At 42.0% G+C, this 19,552-nt stretch overlaps 1 protein-coding gene across 2 annotated transcripts in view; it reads left to right on the plus strand.

The window, feature by feature from the left end:
• LOC138246453 (putative methyltransferase DDB_G0268948) overlaps positions 1-19,552 on the plus strand; it is a 162,733-nt gene that overhangs the window by 50,095 nt on the left and 93,086 nt on the right. For both annotated transcript variants that reach the window (XM_069201069.1, XM_069201070.1), the window contains exon 4: positions 3,497-3,657. In XM_069201069.1, the coding sequence (XP_069057170.1) occupies positions 3,497-3,657 (161 nt within the window). The remainder of the gene's footprint in view (positions 1-3,496; positions 3,658-19,552) is intronic.

Genomic DNA, 19,552 nt, shown 5'->3' on the forward strand with positions numbered 1-19,552 from the left:
ACACAACCCTAGGTGCAATGCCCTTAGGCAGACGAGGGTTGTGTGACTCCCCTAAAGACGTCTCTTCTTTGCTGCCACCAATGTCAGTGGGCCTTAAGCCAAATTTCTCCTTCTTCTCCTCTGAGGCCAGTTTATTTTCTCCCATCGTGAGTAACTGCTCTTTAGATCTGTGACTTCAGCATTTAGGGAGCGTCAGAAAGCTTGGTAAGACAACTGATGAGTGGGTGCGCATATTTTTATCCAAAAAGTCCCTTGGTGGTGATCCTAAGAAAGTGGGTCAGGCCTCCCAACAGGGGAAAAAGAGGAAAACCTGGCTTCTGACAGGAGCCAGTGGATAGATTTTTAGTCATGATTCAGCTGAAAATAACATGATTGACACACAAAGCCCTGCAACATGTTGAACCCAGGTCCCTGGCAGAGCTCACAATTGCAGAAGACAGCTGCTCCCTCCAAGCCCCAGCATCCTTCAGTTGGAATCTCAAAGAATAAAAAAAGAAAACCTGTGCCTGGACATTCACTTAATCTGCTTAAGGATATGGAACTCCCTCCTTATCAAGGTTTGGTCAAATCCATCAAGCTCCTTTTTCAAGAATGAAATCAAATTCCATGAAACAGGTTCCTAACTTAAGGATCTGGTCTAGAGAACACTTCCATATGGTTTGGCACCTGTGGCCCTTTTCACTGTAAAGTAACTGTCGCTAGTGTCATACATTGGCCAGCCAGGATAATAACCAATGAAAAAAAACTATTGTTTTACACGTCTATTGTTAAATAATGTTAGACCTGACAGCCTTAGGGTGGTCATCCCCCAACTTGTATCCTGCCTCCCTCCAGTTTTCTGATCCTGTTTTTGCTGGTTTTAGGACTCTGTGCACTTTAGCACTGCCGACCAGTGCTAAAGTGCATGTGCTTGCTCCCCTAAACATGGTAACACTAGCTCCTACCCAATTGGTATTTAATTTACCTGTAAGTCCCTAGTATAGTGCAATAGAGGTGACCAGGGCCTGTAAATGAAATGCTACAAGTGGGCCTGCAGCACTGATTGTGCCACCCATGTTAGTAGCCCCGTAAAAATGTCTCAGGCCTGCCATTGCAAGGGCTGTGTGTGCAGTTTCACTGTCATTTCAACTTGGCATTTAAAACTACTTGCCAAGGTTTATACTTCCTTTTTCCCATTGCAAGCCACCCCTAAGGTTTCTCTCTACTGGGAGTCCTGCTCCTTTCATAGGGCTAGCATTAAAACTGCCCATATATACTTTTAAGTGGTCGATTTTGATCTAAAAGGAATAGCCCTGTCATACGTAGTCTAGCCAGAATGGTAATAGAACATACTGCTTTTTGGTGAAGTTGACATTAATATTAGAAATGCCACTTTTAGAAAGTATGGGCATTGCTCTGCACTTACTGCCATGTGTGCCTTACAGCCTGTCTCCAATCCACGTCTGGTCTATGCTGGTTGACAGCTCCCCTTCTGCATTCCACACAGACAGCCATAAACACAGGACACTCAGTCACATCTGCATTCATCTGCATACTGAATGGATGTAGGGGCTCTCGCTTACACTTCTAAGGCCAGTAGCTTGCCTTCACACAAAGGACTGATAACCTCCCCACAGTGTTCCTGGCAGACAGGACTGGGTTGAAAGGGAAACATGTGCACTTCAAAACCACTCTTTGATGTTTTCTCCACTTCAAAGGCATTTTGGGGTATATATGCTGGGTCAGTGACCCTCCAAAATTATACACTTCTGGATCTACACCTGGACTCTGTCAGAGGAACTGCCTGACTGCCCAAATGACTCATCTGGACTGATTTTCTGAAAAGGACTGCTGGTTGTCATGCTGCCTGCTGACCCCTATCTCTGCTGGAAGGGCTCTGCTTCCCCAAAAGTGCTCTCTAAGGGCTTTGGAGTGACAGAGGGCAACAAAGACTTCACCAAAGAGAAGAAAATCCCCGTGCATTGGAAATGCAACAATGCAACACCTGCAAAAATCGACACAGTGCCTGCCTCGCAGCTGAAAAAACACCACACTGAGGAACCAATGCTACGCTCGAGGAAAGTGATGCATCGCCTTGTAGCATGGAAAGAAATGACACATTGTCTGTGCCGTGCCGGAAAATCCAACACAGCTCCTTAGTTTTCAATGAATCTCCTCAGAACCAAGGCTGCGCTGCTGTAAACTGAAGTATCACCTTGCAGCATGGAAAGAAACAACGCATCATCTGTGCCGCACCAGAAAATCTGATGCAATGCCTTCTTTTTTGACGCATCTCCTCCTATGTGACTCCATGTGACGTTATTTTTGGCGCATCCTAGGTGCTGTTTGTTACAAGGATACAACCACTGATTCTTAAGGATTGAGACTCATTTAAACCTTTAAAAAGTGCTATCTTGACTTGAACATAAAGGATTTTTGTCATTTTGGTCTTATTTTATTTAGATACATATTATCTATTTACCTAAACTGGTGTGGAGTAATTGTTGTGGTGTTTTCACTGTGTTACAGTATGAGTTATTGCACGCATACCTTACACGTTGCCTTCTAAGTTACGCCTGCCTGGTCTCTGCAAAGTTACCAGAGGGAGAGCACAGGATACTTTATGTTGTGTAGTGACTTACCCTGGCTAGGATTGTGGTCCCTGCTTTGACATGCGTGTATTCCTATGCCAACTAGTGACGCAATTTCTAACAAATATGTTATGGATATTTTGACTGGATATGGCTTTTCTATGTACAGCTTCTGATAGAGGTTGGGTCATTTTTGTTCTATATAAAACTCTCCAAATAAAAAAAATGCAACTTATATCAGTGGATCTTCAATTATTTAGTAATATTTTCATTTATGTACATCCATTTCAGTCCTATACCCTTACTTTGGATCTTAAATGTATATGACTAAGATCCACTCATCCGTATATTCTGGCTCATGTCTTGAGAATGCAGAAAAATGTTAAGCTCTTAAATAAACGTATTGGTTCTTGAGAAATGAGAATGTGGACTTGTGACAAAATCATTAACTTGAGGAGTACATTAGGTTTCTGCTAAACTCTAAAGATATTATAAGGTCTATGAAACTTTCTATCGTAAATACATGTTAACACTTTACGTTTTCATATGTAAGAAGTAAAAGCTATACATAATAATCTTGTATACATGCAGTTAATTCATGTTATTAGTGCATCACAAGCAAGGCAAGCTGTCATTTTTTATCACAGCCTTCAACAGTGGCTTGCAGATGTTCCGTGTTCTCCAATACAAAAGTGAAAATACAAAGAAAATAAAATATCACCAGAATTGGGCAACATGCCATGAAATCATAGAGAAGCTTTCTGAAATTTGCTCGCATTTCATTTTAGGAGGTTGAGAGAGATCACATTGAAACTAAAATATGAATCTTGACATAACCCTACTGAAATGTGACCCCGCTGTATATGCATTCTGCATAGAATGAACCTGCCTCACATAATGTTCTTTAATCTGTCATTGTTTAACAGAAAGGGAAGCCGTTTGAGCTGGCAGTGGATGTTGGCTGTGGCACTGGATCGAGCACTCGTGTATTGGCCTCACATTTCCAAAAGGTGGTTGGGATGGACATCAGTGAGGCTCAGATCCAAGAAGCTAAAAATGTTGTATTTTCCCCCAATGTGTCATATGTGTAAGTTGAATATAAACATAACTACTGTAGATAGTAACTTTTTTCAGATTAACAAAATGCCAAAATGAACTATTCTCACAGAAATTATATGTGGAGAAAATATTTGTTATTTTTCATTTCAGACATTAAACATAGACTTCTTAGAGTTCATTAGCACTTCAAAAACAGTTTGATGGCTTTGTTAAAATAATTTATGTACACTGGAAATAGTACTGCACGGGCATTCATTTACCTACTCTTCCATCTTTTACATACCTTTGTTAATCAGTCCTGAAATGTCCAACTCCCTACTAGTAAAAGTGCAAGAGGCAACAGTATTTTCTGTCTGTGAAAATTGTATATGATAAAGTCACATTTTAGATGCTCTGGGGACACATCACAAAGGGATGTAGGAGTGTGTAGAACACTACAAGATTACGACGTTCCAAACTAAAAAATGCATGTTTGTAGGTTTAGATGAAAAGGCCATATTTAGCAACTGTAGTAATGGATTGTGACACAGAATATTTATGCATTCCTATAGTGATGTAAACTGGGATGAGTACAGGATCATGAGAGGTGCACAGGGAGCATAAAGATAACCATCTATTATTGAAAATCGTTATGGCCCTTATATCCCTCATTAAATAATATTCACTATAGGAAATCGTAAATTGAAGCTAATAATGCATCTCAATGTGTTTTCTTCAATAGAATGTATGAATAAGCATTCCGCAGAAGTACTGACAATTTGCACACTGACCTACTGAATGCATTAATATTTTGCACACTGACCTGTATGCTAATATGTCGGTTCTTAAAATATAGAATAGTAGTGGGTCGCAATTCGAAATACCTCATTAGTATTCATTGGCTTCATTTATAAGCATAGTAGCCTGCTGGGGTCAGCAGACCACTTTGTCTATGATGGCTTTTAAATAATATATATGTTTTAAAAAATGCAGCCCATGTACTCTTAAAAAAACTTCCCATGGGGACCCCATCCATATGGGAATAACTTACCACCATCTTTGATGAGGTGGTAAATTATTAACATTATTTTTGCTTCAGAACACTAATACATACTGCAAGGAGTGTATGCCCATACTACATACCTCAAGGAATGAACACTTAACACGCCCCTTTCAAATACCACTATGGTATGTATTCCCTAACCCAAATTGTGATTCAGTGACCTGTTACTGAATTGCAATTTGAGTTATGTAAATACAAGAATGCCTTTTGTGGGTGGCTGCAAAGGCTCTAATTTTATGAATCCGAACCTTTCCAACCATAAAATAGCTTTGTGCATAAGGTCCTACGTGCTTGTAAGATGAGTGAGTTTGCATGTTATTGTTGATCCTCTGTATTAGATGCCTGCAAACAGTTTGGATAGTACTGGAACTCAATATATACTTCATTGCAAGTCTCTTTTTCAATGCAGGACTCGGATGAAGGAAATTACAACCATTTGCATTTTTACAGAATTCTCAATGATGTCAGTTGTGCCAGTGACTTGAGACATAACCTTTGCAGTCAAGATGTGCTATGTATTATGTTATCTGTGATTCACATTTTATCCGGAGGAGTGGGCCAAGAACTAGATTGTAATGTTTGTCTCAGCACCACAAACCATATTCATATGTGCAATTTTATAAAGTTAAACTGCACAGTCTCACATTTTAATGCCCTAGTCTCAAGATATCACCTGCTTCCACTCACACCCTGGTTACTACAGTATGGTCTTAACCATCCCTTTCACAGTAGACTGTTCCATGTTGAAGCACCTGACATTTGAGATGATACTGCTGATGTACTGATTTCTGAAAATGAAAGCACTGCATTGAAAGGAAAGGAAGGTCTGCACTACATCAAATGCCAAAGCAATGTGCGAATGTCAGGAGCAATGCAGTGGCATAATTAGGGTTGCTTAGCTTATCACTACTTGGAAATTCTTGTACAGAGCCATTATTTACCTTAAGACTTGATGTATGCATATGCAGAGGCAGCAATATGGTCTTTGTAGCTTTAATTAAGGTGGCAATATCATGTTTTGCTAAGTAATAGTATAATGTTCATTTTATATTTTGCACTAATTGTGCAAAGAGGGCAAAAGTATTAAGGAGCGTAGGTCGAATTCCAAAAGACACATTTTCTTAAATAAGCAAACCAGGCTGACAGAATTACATCAAACATTGCCCAAAAATAGAGACATTTAATTTAAACACAGGGATCATTTGGGCTAACGTTCTGCATCACTTCTCGTAGATAGGTGCAATATGGAATGAATCTATAGATAGTCAGATCTTAAGAGTCCTTTGGTGAACTCACCGGGTTATGGGACGTTTTGGTTTTAGAAAGACCTTTGATGATTTTTCTAAGCTGTACAATTTAGTTTTAGATCTGGGGCAATCACCCTATGTGGAAAGAACTTTGCTTTCAAACATCAATTTACATAAAGCACATACATTATGGGAAATTATTGTTCTCCTAAACCACTCTTTTTCATTTTTCTGAATTGTTGAGCTTTTCTACCAGGAATGATCTTTGAAGCCAACTTTCAGAATCATCTTCATTGAACTTATAGCGATTCAATTAATTCACCCAAATATTTTAAGAGTTCATTGTTCCCACCACATTATATACATTCACCATGATTGTCACAGGAATCCCTAGCATGACTTTGGAAGTCATTGAGGAACTAAGGGTCTCATTACGAGTTTGGCAGTCGGACGAGTTGACTGCCAAACTCAAGGGGGTGAGGCAGCTGTTAACCTGGCTGCCTCACCCACTGATGTATAACGATATCCCCACCTGGCTGACTGGCAGGAACATCGTACAATGACATTCCTGCAAGTCAGCATGGCGGGAACACTGCTTAAGGGAGCCAAGGGCAATAACGTATCACACCATCACCCTCGGAATATGCACTGTCTGCAAATCACTGTTCCAGAGATGCTGGGCAGGGGGGCCAGAGAGGCCAGGGGGTTCAGGGGGCCAAGGGCATGGGCTGTGCAAGGGCCCCCCTGTGGCTTCCAGCACTGTGTTTCAGCCAGCCTTTTCATGACGGGGTTCCAGCCAGGAAAAGTCTGGTGGAAACTGCACATGTGATCAGAGCGGTGGCGCTGAACTCAGCCACACTCTGACCGCCGACCACCAACTTCGACCGCTGTCTTTCAAAAGAGGTTCTTGATTTAGGAACGTGGTCCACAGCACCAGTCAAGGGTTCAGAGGCTCTGGTTTGCCTCTTGGGATCTGGGACTACAGCTCCCACATTTCACCTCTTCAACTTATGGAGCTTCTTAAAACAGTTGCTCCAAACGCCTGCATTTTCTTCAAGAGGTCTTTTTTGAATCCACAAACTTAATCCAAGGTACCAGAAGCTCTGATTTGATCTATGGGATTTGGGACCACAGTTCCCGGAATGCACTTGGTGAGAATCCTCAAATGACCACTGGACGCAGGTCAGCCGGACTCTTCTTGCAGGACTTAATGCAAGGGACACTAGTCAGCTCCTTTGTACCTGAAGCTTACAAAGACTCCACTCCTGGAGTTGCAGAAGCAAGGCAAAGTCCTTTTCTTGGTGAAGTCCAAAGTGTGCAGCTGATGCAGTCCTTGTGGGTACAGTCCTTCAGGTGCAGACCAGGGGTTCAGCAGGACAGTCCTTCTTCTCCTTTATCTTTTTCCAGCAAGGATGTTAGGGGTGACATATGTAAAAATAAGGTCGTTTAGGTCTTTGGAAGTACTTTTAGTTTCAAAGTCGAATTGGCTGAAGTTGAGGGGGCATGAGGCATCCTTTTGTTGGAGTATCCTGGCTGGGGGCTATCAGGAGCCTTACACGTAATTGCAATGGAGGGAAAACAAAGGCGCACAGCTTATCTCTTCACAGGCACTTAAGAAAGGCATGCCTTTGGCTTTGTTGAATCCATGTATATAAGACATATGCATGTGCTGTAAGAATGTCAGATGTGTTGGTCTTTACCAGTATTTACATACGTACCAATATAGCTACCACTATTTTGTTCTTTTATAGCTCTGTAGCCCAATTCATCCAATTGCAGGATATCAGAGCAGTTTACATCACATATACATATTATAGACTGACAATTAATGATATGTTTATCAGTCAATGTACAGGATGTGTTAAATAACACAGTGAGGGTTAGAAGATGTTTGAGTCACATGCCCTTCATAGCTCTATGTGCTATAATAGAAGGATTACATTTATTATGCCAAGTAAATAAAAAGGATCTTTGTGTTAAAAGCAGTAACCCACTAACCCATTTACATAAAATAAAAAATATGTTATTTGTGTGTTACATAACATGCTTTGCAGGATAAATATAAACCCTGTAGAGTACTATGGTTCAAAAAGTGGGACTAGACAAAACACAGATCTCTCAGGAAATACCTTAACCACCAGAATTGTCTTACCGTTTTTATTATTACCTGAGATTTAATTGGCACACAAAGATCTCTGGAACAGGTACCTTAACCCATAAGATATTTTAAAATGCAGACTTTGCAACCACTACAGCATAACAGATGTACTGCCACATTTCTCTTGTTACCAGTTTCTTTTTGGCAGAGTTTTAAAAATTAAATGTAAAAGTTGAGGCCCAAATTGTGCATCAGGGTTGAGTAATGATTTTGTCACAACCCTGATGCAAAATCTCATTTGATAAATTTTGTAATGTGCTCAAATGTACTCATGATAGGTTTGCTAAACATATGTGTGAGGTCTTAATATCTGATGTCACTTCTTGCATGTCAGTTCCTGTGAGGTCATGGTATGTGATGGCACTTTCTGTGATTCCACGTGCAATTTCACAAGCTGTGATATCATGCACCACGATGTCACTTGCATACTGTCTAACATGTATAGTCCCTAATTCTTTTTTAGGGCTTGTGCCCTGCAAATAATACAAGTCTAAGTAAATATACGGTTTATTTACTGTCATAAGCTGAAAATAAACTGGAAGGTTCCAGGTAAAGTTCCACCTAAGGGTCCCTACTGGGAATGGATAAACGTGTTGTTTTTATATTATGCTGGTTAAAATTGCAAAATGACTTTTTTTTAACCCTTTTTACCTTTTGTACTTTAACATACATAATGGCTTTGCTGTTGGACCTCACGGTGGGGGTAACAGTCTTGGGCCTTTGAGCCTGGTAAAATTCATTGCAAAATCTTTGGTCCCAAACAAACACTCCCTCCCCATCCCGGCCGAAGACTCAGCAGCCCAGCAGTCCATTAGTCCAGTAGCTTCAGGCGTGGAGCAGGCCTAGTGCTCACGTGGGGCATACAGCAGGGGGCATTAGAGCAGCAGAGCATGCATTGCAGTAAGGGCTCAGGCACTCTGGGTTTTCCACCATGAATGGGAGCAGTGAGGTACTGGGTTTTTCAGAACCGGTACTGATCCGGTAACCCAGCGGTGCCAGGGTACACCCAAAGACCTCGGGTACTTTCCTGATTCAGACTACAGAAACTCAGAGTCTTCTAGGTGAAGTCAAAGATCGAATTTATTGGCTGCAACCAATTGACAAGTGTCCTAGAAGTACAACAGCACGATTTGTATGTTCTCAGGAGACTGTGTGTCCATGCAAAATCAGGTTTCCTTATATACAGTTTTTTAAGCTTCAGGCAAACATTCTTGACATTTTGGTTGGTCATTCACATGTTTTCACTACAAAGGAAAAACCAGTGTCATGATGAAACCTCATATTTCATGTCATCCAGCCCATAATAAATTACCCGGCAAGGCCTAGAATTTCACATCAGATAAGTGTGGACCCCCAATAAAAACGGGCACCTCCCCCTCGTAAAGTAAGAAGAAGAAAAGAGCAGGTGCAGGTGTGAGCAAGTTAGGCAGGGTGTGTGAGCGATAATAAGGGTTTTATGGCCTGGTGTGCCTTGATGCTATCTGATTCGGCCACTGGGAGAGGGACTGACCAAACAGGTTTGGCCTGAGGCAATGGTTCCAGCTTGCCCAGGTCAGAGAAAAGTCAATCAAGGTGTACGTGTCCTTGGAATCAAATCTGACTGTATTATAAGCCTATGTGAGGGCAACTTTTAAAATGGCTGTCGTGTATAAAATGGGAGCCACGAGTGCAGGACGAAAATGGCGATTTCGAGGTGAAAACATTGCTGGAATTGAGCGAAAATGCTCATGCTTAGTGTACTAGTCATTATCGGTCTTTTGATACTAAAATCGTACTGCTGTGGCAAAGTAAATTACATGGGTCCAGAATTTTTAGAACCACAAACCCTCCTTTTGCCCTTACATAGGCAATAAACCTATTCTCATGCTAATCTGAGTCCAGGTCTATGTTTATAAGGCCATGGAGATGTTGCTGGAGCAAAATTCTAGTACTTGGTAACTCTCTCTGGACAGGTCTCCTCGAACATGAAGTAGCACAAAAAGGCCACATATGGCAGGACAAAATAAGGAATACCTCTATCTGCAGTAGGTGGCATAAGATCACACACCCAACAATTAGTGATGTTCACTACTAACTAGTGTTGATGCAGAAGCTGTACAAAAGAATTGCTTACGAATTCTGATCTTCTAACCTGCTCATGTTCAGGAAAAGGGTGAAAAGAGTGCAAAGAAACAATAGTAGGAAAAGACATAGGTTGGGAAGTGGGTGCAGAAGTCAATTGAGTAGAGAAAAACAATCCTACCCATAAATGACAACGTCATGTTTAAAAGACACTAGAAAACACGTTATTAAGAACATATAGACAACGGGAGAAAGTAGTGACCACTATGAAATAATAATTTTTCACAACCCTAACCAAAAAGCAAATCCTAAAATTATCTAGTAACATTTTTAGGGCTCCTCTGCATTTCAGTAATTTTTGTATGTTCAGGTGGAACAGTGGTGACTCTCATCAATGCTCTAAGGTGAAAAGGGGGTACTCTTTCCACAGAAAATGGACTTTATTCTGCTTTTACTAAACAGAATAGTACTTTAAAACAATGCCAGCAAAACAATCAGTCTCCTAACACCTAGTCTATACAATCACACGGAAACCTCTTGTGAAACCAACTATGCCCAGAGTCCGTTCAAAAAGCCTCTCTGGCAGGCTTCTATTGTCCATCAAATTTTCTTTTGTTGTTTTCTTTCGCATGGGCCTCTCAATTCAGGCCTCTTCGTGAGAAAAGTACTGCTTAGTTGGAGTGCCCTCCTGGCAAACACCCACAGCTCACTTGAAAGTCTCAATGTCTTAAAGCAATGCACCAGTGTCTCTCCTCTGTGGCAGATACTACAAACAATGTGCTCTTCATTGATCAAGGGCACAAATCATCTCGTGCAGACCCAAGCACCATTAATTGGGAAATAGCTCAAGCTCAGCAGCACTTTCAGACTCCAACACTCATTATTTAGTGTCAGAGGACGCTCAAGCTGCTCTTTCATGGGCACCAAAATATAGTGCCTTTTTCCAAACTTGAAATCTCCGGTGCACTGCCCTTCTTCCGTTGGAGCAAAGAAAAGGGGGTGTGTGGCCAAAACTCAGGCCAAGGGGCTGAAGGGATTGCGCACTGTCAGAGGTTACCAGCACATGACAGGTAGAGAAATGAAACCTCAAAACAGCTCTGCCATCAACAACAGGAATCCTTCTCTTTAGCTCTTTTACACTGAAACTTTGGTTTTGTGATGTCCAACGCCGTCTGATGGAGCAAGTACGATACCATGCGCTGGCGATCGCTGTCCAGCTTTGCTACTTTCTGGGTGCTGAGACTGTAGGGCCAAGACATCCGTCTTTCATCTATAGCTGTCACTGATGGGAATTAGGCTTAAATCAATGTCCTGCAGGTTATTATGACTTGATACCCGCAGAATCTAGTGACGTAGGAAGTGTGCCACAGCTGTTAGTTTCCTTCAATTTAGTACAAAAACAGTTCATGGTTTTTAACAAGGGGACTGCAAGCAGGTGGTCTGCAATCTTCAAAGGAGTAGCCATACACCATGGGCATAAAATACAAAGACAAAGGCAGAAGGGCAAAACATGGTCTCTAGCATCTTTAATTGGGTTCTCTCCATTATTCTCTGCCATCTATAGCTACATGAGAATTCTATCTGAATGGATTTCCTCACACAGTGGCATTGTCTAATGAGGTAAACACATATTTGCCTCAATGATTAAGTCTAGGTGTTCCTCCTTACCTTAGAACATCTCAATAGAGAAATCACATGATACCGATTATCAGGGACATGTAGAAACCTTCCTTTAAAAACTGTGCATCAGGTACACTATGCAATACACAGGCTAATAGTCAAATGTGCAAACAAAAAGACAAGAACTAGAGGGTCCTGATATTTGCATGATTAGGACACATCTGATCCCACCAAAAATTAAAGTAGCAGGAACAGAAGGGAACCGAAAACCAAATTAAAATAGACATTGAAAATTCGTCATGTTCAAAAAGGTAAACATAAGATATCTCCTATTGAGATGGAAAACTTGTCTTACTATAATATTGAGTCAGTTAACCAGTCTATCGCTACCCTGACAGTCAGGCTGGAAAACATTGAAGCAGGCATATTCTTTGAAAACCAGTCTGGTCATACCAAAGGGAATTATACATAACATGGGGGTCCCTGGTACATCACTGCAGTCTGGAAATGTGAACCTGAACAATACATCAATAATAATAAAGGGGCTGACTGGTGAAAGGAATTCGAAAAAGAGAAATGGGACTAGGACATAGCTAAAATCTCAATAACTAAGCATGATGCGACATTGGTCAGGGGAAGTAACAAAAGAAAAAACATCTATAGGAAGAACAAAAAAAATTATTTGGGTGATAGTCAGGCATGTGACACAACATCGAGAGTACGGGTGGTACACAAAGGCCAAAGTTACACAAATTTTAACTCTACCGTTGGCGACTACAACATATACGGTACTCCTAGCTAATGTTTCAGTTCCTTCTTCAGGAAAAAATGAAAACCTGGTTTTCTTTTAAGGAACGAAAGCCATATGCTACTTAGGAAACACAACATCATTAACTAATGTAATATAGAAATTAGGCCACCTTGAGTCACAGATCTATAATTTCATCCTTAGGTCCAATCAAGGATACATAAATGTAGGGCTGCCTGTTCCTTTAAGGGAAGGGGCAGTAACGTGACTAACTGCAGGTGACACACTTTGATCCTGTATATCTCTTTTTATTTTCAATACCATTATAGCCAAATAGACATTCACTGGTGAAGTGTTGTCTTTTATGTTCACAGCATGAAATATCATTATCTGTGGAATTTAGTAACCAGAACAAGTTCAACCAACTGTTGCGTAGCGATGGGCATCGTCATGACCATCCCCTCACAACACAGGGGAGCTTGTAATAGTATCAAAAGCAGCAACAAACATGCAAAAAACAAATAAAAAATAATAAAAACGCACAAAACGTCAAGCCATCAGATATACTTGCTGTGTATCAAGCACAAAAAGCATAGACAAAACAATAGCATGTGTGAATAAGCAGTGGCACACAACACCATGTCATGTACTTTATGCACTGTAAACCTGCAGCCCAAAACCCAATATTTGGGCCTGTTTAATTTGTCAGGTTTAAAATCCTTACCCTCCTTTTGACAGTAGATCACCAGGTAATGGAAATCTGCTGTCAAATATAACTTTACTGTTTCTCTTCTAACATACAGGACCAGCAAGAACAATTCATGATAGGACCAAATACATGAAAATAAATTTCCATTACTTAACTGTTACCCTCTTGTCAGTTACTTCGCAACATCAAGCCACCTTAGTTTTACCTTTCTAAAAGTAAAAATTGTTACACTGACACTCCATATTAATTTGGCACCTACAATTTCCACTGTAAAAAAAAATCATCTCTATTTCCAGATTATTAAACTACATTTACTGTGAATAATTCACACACCTTAATAACACACATACCAGTTGTTAGAATAAATGCTTGTTGCAATCCCATGCAATGGTACATATTTCATCAACCTCGAATGAATGAACGTCTCAGTAGGCCCAGCTGAAGTTAGAACCTTCAACCTTGATATTAAAACAAGCCTTTGTACTGGCACATTGACTCATTGAATCATAAGAAGGCACAACCTGCAAATATATATCAAACCTAAATGTATGCATTTACTGAAGCCTGAGACACTTTAAAAAGTACTCTGAATGAAAGAAAATGCAGTTTAATCAGTGCTTTTGCCCAAATCAACTTTGATATTTTAGGCATTAAAAAAAATCAATATCCTACAATTTTCTTGCATAATATGCATTACCAGAATGTCTATTACACAATCCATGAGTCAGCCCTTGAAAATATTAACTTATACTTTATAGAAATGAGCTTGTTTGCTCCTGCGCCAAGGGAAAATTGCACATACAAATGTCATTTTAGTGGTGCAACATAACTTGAATTAAATTTTAATGTTAGGAGGTCATAGTATAGGTATTAAGCTTTATATATATTAAAAAACGATTTTGAAAGGCACTTATTTTTTTAAATAATTTTTCCATAATTAATAATTTTCTTTAAAAAAAAATAAAAACCCAATTATTCTTTTTTTTGTGATAATTCCACATATAAAAGCAAGCTGCATCCCTTGCCTATTATTTGGGATACATTAACTCACAAGCCTAAGCGCATAAGCCTAACTTGAAATGCGTCACATTTTTGCGCCACTTTCATTTAAAAGGAAGGTTATGCAAAATTCCACCCATGTTTAACTGGGAAAGTGCTGGCTGAATAGAAAATAGATAATTTCGTTTTTTTTGGGGGGGGGGCCTATTTATATCTATTGAATGTGTTTTCTAATTTATTAAGCATTTAACGGCAGTTTTGTATATGTGCACAATTGCAGCTTGTTTGCTCAGAGGCAGCTTCCCACCTACTAGTTTTTTCCCTCCCTACATGTCATGCCCACTGTCCATCACCCCATCCCCTGCTCAACTATTTGTCTGTTGCCCACCCCAGTACTGAGCCCATTTTACCAGCACTCCTTTCTCTAATCTTGCAACAGACTTAGAGATTCATTATTCAATCGTCTCTGCGGGACTCCTTGAAGAATTAACAAGTGGAACTAGCCACCTACTAAGAAAACATCTTAGCACTTAGTGAGGAGGAAAATACTCTTCTACAAGGTGTTGTGCCCCCTGCATCTATCGGATCTTACTATAAACTTCATTCGGCCCCACAATGCATACCAAGCTAGCAGCGGACTACTACAGTGAGGCGGCATTCGCAACACCACACAATACCCAAATTAACAAGCAATAGGTCTTGCATTTTCTTGAGTTAGACCTCCTTGCATTCTTAATTCTTAACTGGATTTTTCTATTCACATAAATTGGTCAACCCTGCCTCATAATTTCGTCTTTTTCTTTCATATAATTCCAGAGACCCATCATTTAACTAAAGCACTTCCATTTACCTTCTTCCTCTATCTTAAAAAATACACAATTATCATATAAACCTTTATCAGAAAAAAGTTTTTGACATTAGAGTGTAATGCTCAAAACACCATAACAAAAATATAATTTGAGACAGATTGGAGGGTGAAAGGAAAGAGGGAGTCGGGAGTAAAGATGGAGAGGACAAGTGGTGTAGTAACTGTGTCATGGGCCCTGGAGTAAGAAAGTAAAATGGTTGACTGGAATTTTGGTTGGAAAATACAACAGTAAATAGAGTTGAATGAGGTCCATAGGTCTCCGTGTCCTAATGACACTGCACCTGTTGCTGCATTGATAACTAGAACCCAGGAGAGAAAGTGGATGGGGCAGAAAAAGAGAAGCAAAAGGAATGCAACAGACAAAAGGAAAAAAGGGAAGGGGTCGCAAAGAAATATAAGAAGGAAGGGAAAGAAAGAACGAGAAAATGAAAAAACAACTAAGAGAAGCAATAGAGTAAACTAGTGAGACAAAAGAGAAAAGGGAAGCAAACAAAAGATAAAGAGTAAAATAATGAAAGAAGTGTAAAAAAAGAGAAAAATGAACATTAGAGAAAAAAGAGAGATAATGAAAGAAATAAGCAGTGAAAGAAATAGGGCATGTATGTACTGACACGTTTCCCACAGACACAGAATGGGAAAACCACTTTGACACTTCGGGTTCCAACAAGTAACTTGTGGCTTCCACATATACACGGGAAAAAGAGGGATTTATAGTAAAATATGAATTGACCGATAAAGATAAGAAAAACACCAGAGAAAGGAAGGAAGAAGGATCTAAAAAAACATGAAAGGACACAAATCGAGTCAATGGAAAGAACATATAAAAAATACAAAGAAGCGAAGAGAAAAAATAGTGAAAGAATGACCACCTGATGAAGAAAAAAGAAAGGAACGAAAAACGGAAAGAATTAACTACGTTTTTGCAAGTTTGAAAGAAGAGGTACCAAGAGGAAGAGGGAAATAAAAAAGGGGAGGAGTAAAAATAAACAGTTGAAAGAAAGAGCAAAGCTGTTAATCTGTGGAACTTATGAGCTGGAAAGAGAAAAGTGGGGGAGAAAGAAAACATTGAGAGTAAACACAATAAAGTAAAGAACGGAGTGAGATAGGTGAAACGGACCTTCCCAAATAAAGATGGAAGCTAAGAATAGATTTAATTGGCTCCCCCACATCCTCAAACAGAAGTCAGATTGTGAAACAACAGAGAGCACTGCAGAATAGCAGGAGGTGCATTAGCAGAGTTTTATGTGAACCCCAATACAGAAATATTGGGGCGCTTCAGATCAGGATTGGGGGTATAGACAGAGCTGTGTCCAGGCCCATTGCTGGAATACCAGAAAGGCAGCAGGTGAGGAATGACAAACGGAGCCCAGTGTAATTCCTGGTATTGGAATAATTGGGTGCTGCAGGTTAGGGTTGAGGTGCACAGACAGAGGTGTATGTGGGCTTCAGTAGTGGAATAGTAACAGATACACAAAGTCAGAAGTGAAGTATGTTAATGGAGCTATGTGTGGACCTAGTATTGGAGGTGCCCTGGTAAAGCTGCAAGAGGAGCCCAGCATGGGAGTGGCATTGCCTCTGAACCCCAGAAATGAGGAGTCCTGAAGGGCATGTGTGTGAGCCTTAGTACTGAGAAGAAACGTGCACTGAATGTTAGAAGTGATGGATTCGGGTAGAGCTGTGGTGGTTCCCATCAACAGTGGTGTTGAATGTTAGACTTGAGACACTGGCTGAGCTGTGTTTTGATCTTTTGGGTCCAGAATTTGGCTTGGCAGTGGGACTGAATATTAGAATTGAGCTGCTGTAATAGAACTGTATGTGAGTGGGGTCCCATTATAGGAAAGAAAGTGACCTTGCTGGGGTAGAACTGAGGTGCAATGATGGAGCTGCGCCCAAGGTCCCAGTACTGGAATAGAAGAGTGTACTGACTGTAAGAACTGAGGTACTCTGGCAGACAGCATGTGTGGGGTTCTGGCATGGGCATGGCCGAGGGCTTAGAGTGTGTGCACTGAGGTGCACTAATGGAGCTGCACCTGAGATCCCAGTACTGGAACAGCAGAGTGTACTGACTGTGAGAATTGAGGTCCTCTGGCAGATAGTGTGTATGGGGTTCTGGCACAGCTGAGGGCTTCGAGTGTGTGAACTGAGATGCAATGATGGAGCTGTGCGTGGGGTCCCACTACTGAAACAGAAGAGTGTACTGACTGTAAGAACTGAGGTGTTCTGCAGCAGCATGTGGGGTTCTGGCACTGGCACAGAAGAGGGCTTGGAGTGTGAGAAGTGAGGTGCAAAGTATACTGACTGTAAGAACTGAGGTGCTCTGGCAGACAGTGTGTGGTGTTCTGGCACTGGCACAGCTGTGTGCTTGGAGTGTGTGTGTATGGAGGTGGACTGCTGGAGCTGTAACTGGGACCTCAGTATGGAACAGAAGTGGGCACTATTTCTAAGGATTGGGGAGCCCTGGTAGATCTGGGTGAGGAGTCCCGGCGCTGGAGCAGCAGTGGCCACTCAGTGCTTGGAAGAAGGTGCTGTGGCTGAGCTGCATGTGGGTATCAGAGCTGAAAGAGCAGGGACGCCATGCAAAGGTTCTCAGGAGTCAGCAGGTTACATCTGTGGGTGGGGCTCCTGGATGGGGTAAAGTGCCTTTATGCTTGTTGGGTCAAAAGTGGAGGTAGCAGGTTAATTTACAATATCACTGAATTCCTTATTTAGTAAAGGTCAGGCACATCTGACTAAGAAAGTAGAACATGTCAAGCAGTCACAGTTAATTCCAAAGTTCATGAAAAAATGTTGTGGTCTGCAGATAACACTGCTAATTTTGTTGCAGACCCTCATTTAAGAAGCCCTGGGCAGCAAGGCTATAAGCAATTACAAACAATTCTCCCTTGCTCCCAGCACCAGGGACCACAGGCAAGATAACAGCCTGATTTATAGCATTGTTTACAGCTAAGCTCAGAAGCTGAGGTGCGCTGGCAGGCAGAGTGTGTGGGGTCTGGACACAAGGTGTGTGAACTAAGGTGCACTGATGGAGCTGTGCCCAAGATCCCGGTACTAGAGCAGCAGAATGTACTGACTGCAAGAACTGAGATGTTCTGGCAGATAATATGGGTGGGATTCCTGGCAATGGCACGGCTGGGGGCTTAGAGTGTGTGAACTAGGCGCACTGATGGAACTGTGCCCGAGGTCCCGGTACTGGAGCAGCAGAGTTTACTGACTGCAAGAACAGATGCGCTCTGGCAGACAGCATGTGTTGGGTTCCAGGCACTGGCACGGCTGAGGGCTTGGAGTGTGTGAATTGTGGTGCACTGATGGAGCTCTGCCCAAGGTCCCAGTACTGGAGCAGCAGAGTACACTGACTGCAAGAACTGAGGTGCTCTGGCAGATCTGTGCACTGAGGTGAACTTATGGAGCTGCGCCTGAGGTCCCATTACTGGAGCAGCAGAGTGTACTGACTGCAAGAACTGGGGTGCTCTGGCAGACAGTGTGTGTGGGGTTCCTGGCACTGGCACTGCTGAGGGCTTGGAGTGTGTGAACTAAGGTCCACTGTTGGAGCTGCGCCCGAAGTCCCAGTCCTGGCGCAGCAGAGTGTACTGACTGCAATAACTGAGGTGCCCTGGCAGACAGTGGGTGTTGGGTTCTGGCATGGCTGAGGACTTGGAGTATGTGAACTGAGGTGCGCCGAGTTCCTAGTACTGGAGAAACAGAATGTATTGACTGGAAGAACTGAGGTGCTCTGGCAGACTGCATGTGTGGGGTTCCTGGCACAGGCATGGCTGAGGACTTGGATTGTGTGAACTGAGGTACACTGATGGAGCTGTGCCTGAGATCCGAGCACAGGAGCATTAGAGTGTACTGACTGCAAGAACTGAGGTGCAGTGGCAGACAACATGTGTGGGGTTCCTGGCACTGGCACAGCTGAGGGTTTAGAGTGTGTGAAATGAGGTGCACTGATGGAGCTGTGCCTGAGGTCCCAGTACTGGAGCAGCAGAGAGTACTGACTGCAAGAACTGAGGTGCTCTGGCAGACAGTGTGTGTGGGGTTCCTGGTATGGCTGAAGGCTTGGAGTGTGTGAACTGAGGTGCACTGATGGAGCTGCGCCAGAGGTCCTGGTACTGGAGCAGCAGAGGGTACTGAATGCAAGAACTGAGGTGCTCTGGCAGACAGTGTGTGTGGGGTTCCAGCCAAGCTGAGGGCTTGAAGTGTGTGAACTGAGGTGCACTGATGGAGCTGCACCCAAAGTCCCAGGAATGGAGCAGCAGAGTATTGTCACTTCAAGAACTGAGGTGCTCTGGCAGACAGGGTATGGCACGGCTGAGGGCTTGAAGTGTGTGAACTGAGGTGCACTGATGAAGCTGCACCCGAGGTCCCAATACTGGAGCAGCAGAGTGTACTGACTGCAAGAACTGAGGAGCTCTGGCAAACAGCGAGTCTGGGGTTCTTGGAAACAGCAATGCTGAGGGCTTGCAGTGTGTGA

The sequence above is a fragment of the Pleurodeles waltl genome, chromosome 7 (assembly GCF_031143425.1).
Source record: "Pleurodeles waltl isolate 20211129_DDA chromosome 7, aPleWal1.hap1.20221129, whole genome shotgun sequence".
In the NCBI taxonomy this organism is placed as follows: domain Eukaryota; kingdom Metazoa; phylum Chordata; class Amphibia; order Caudata; family Salamandridae; genus Pleurodeles; species Pleurodeles waltl.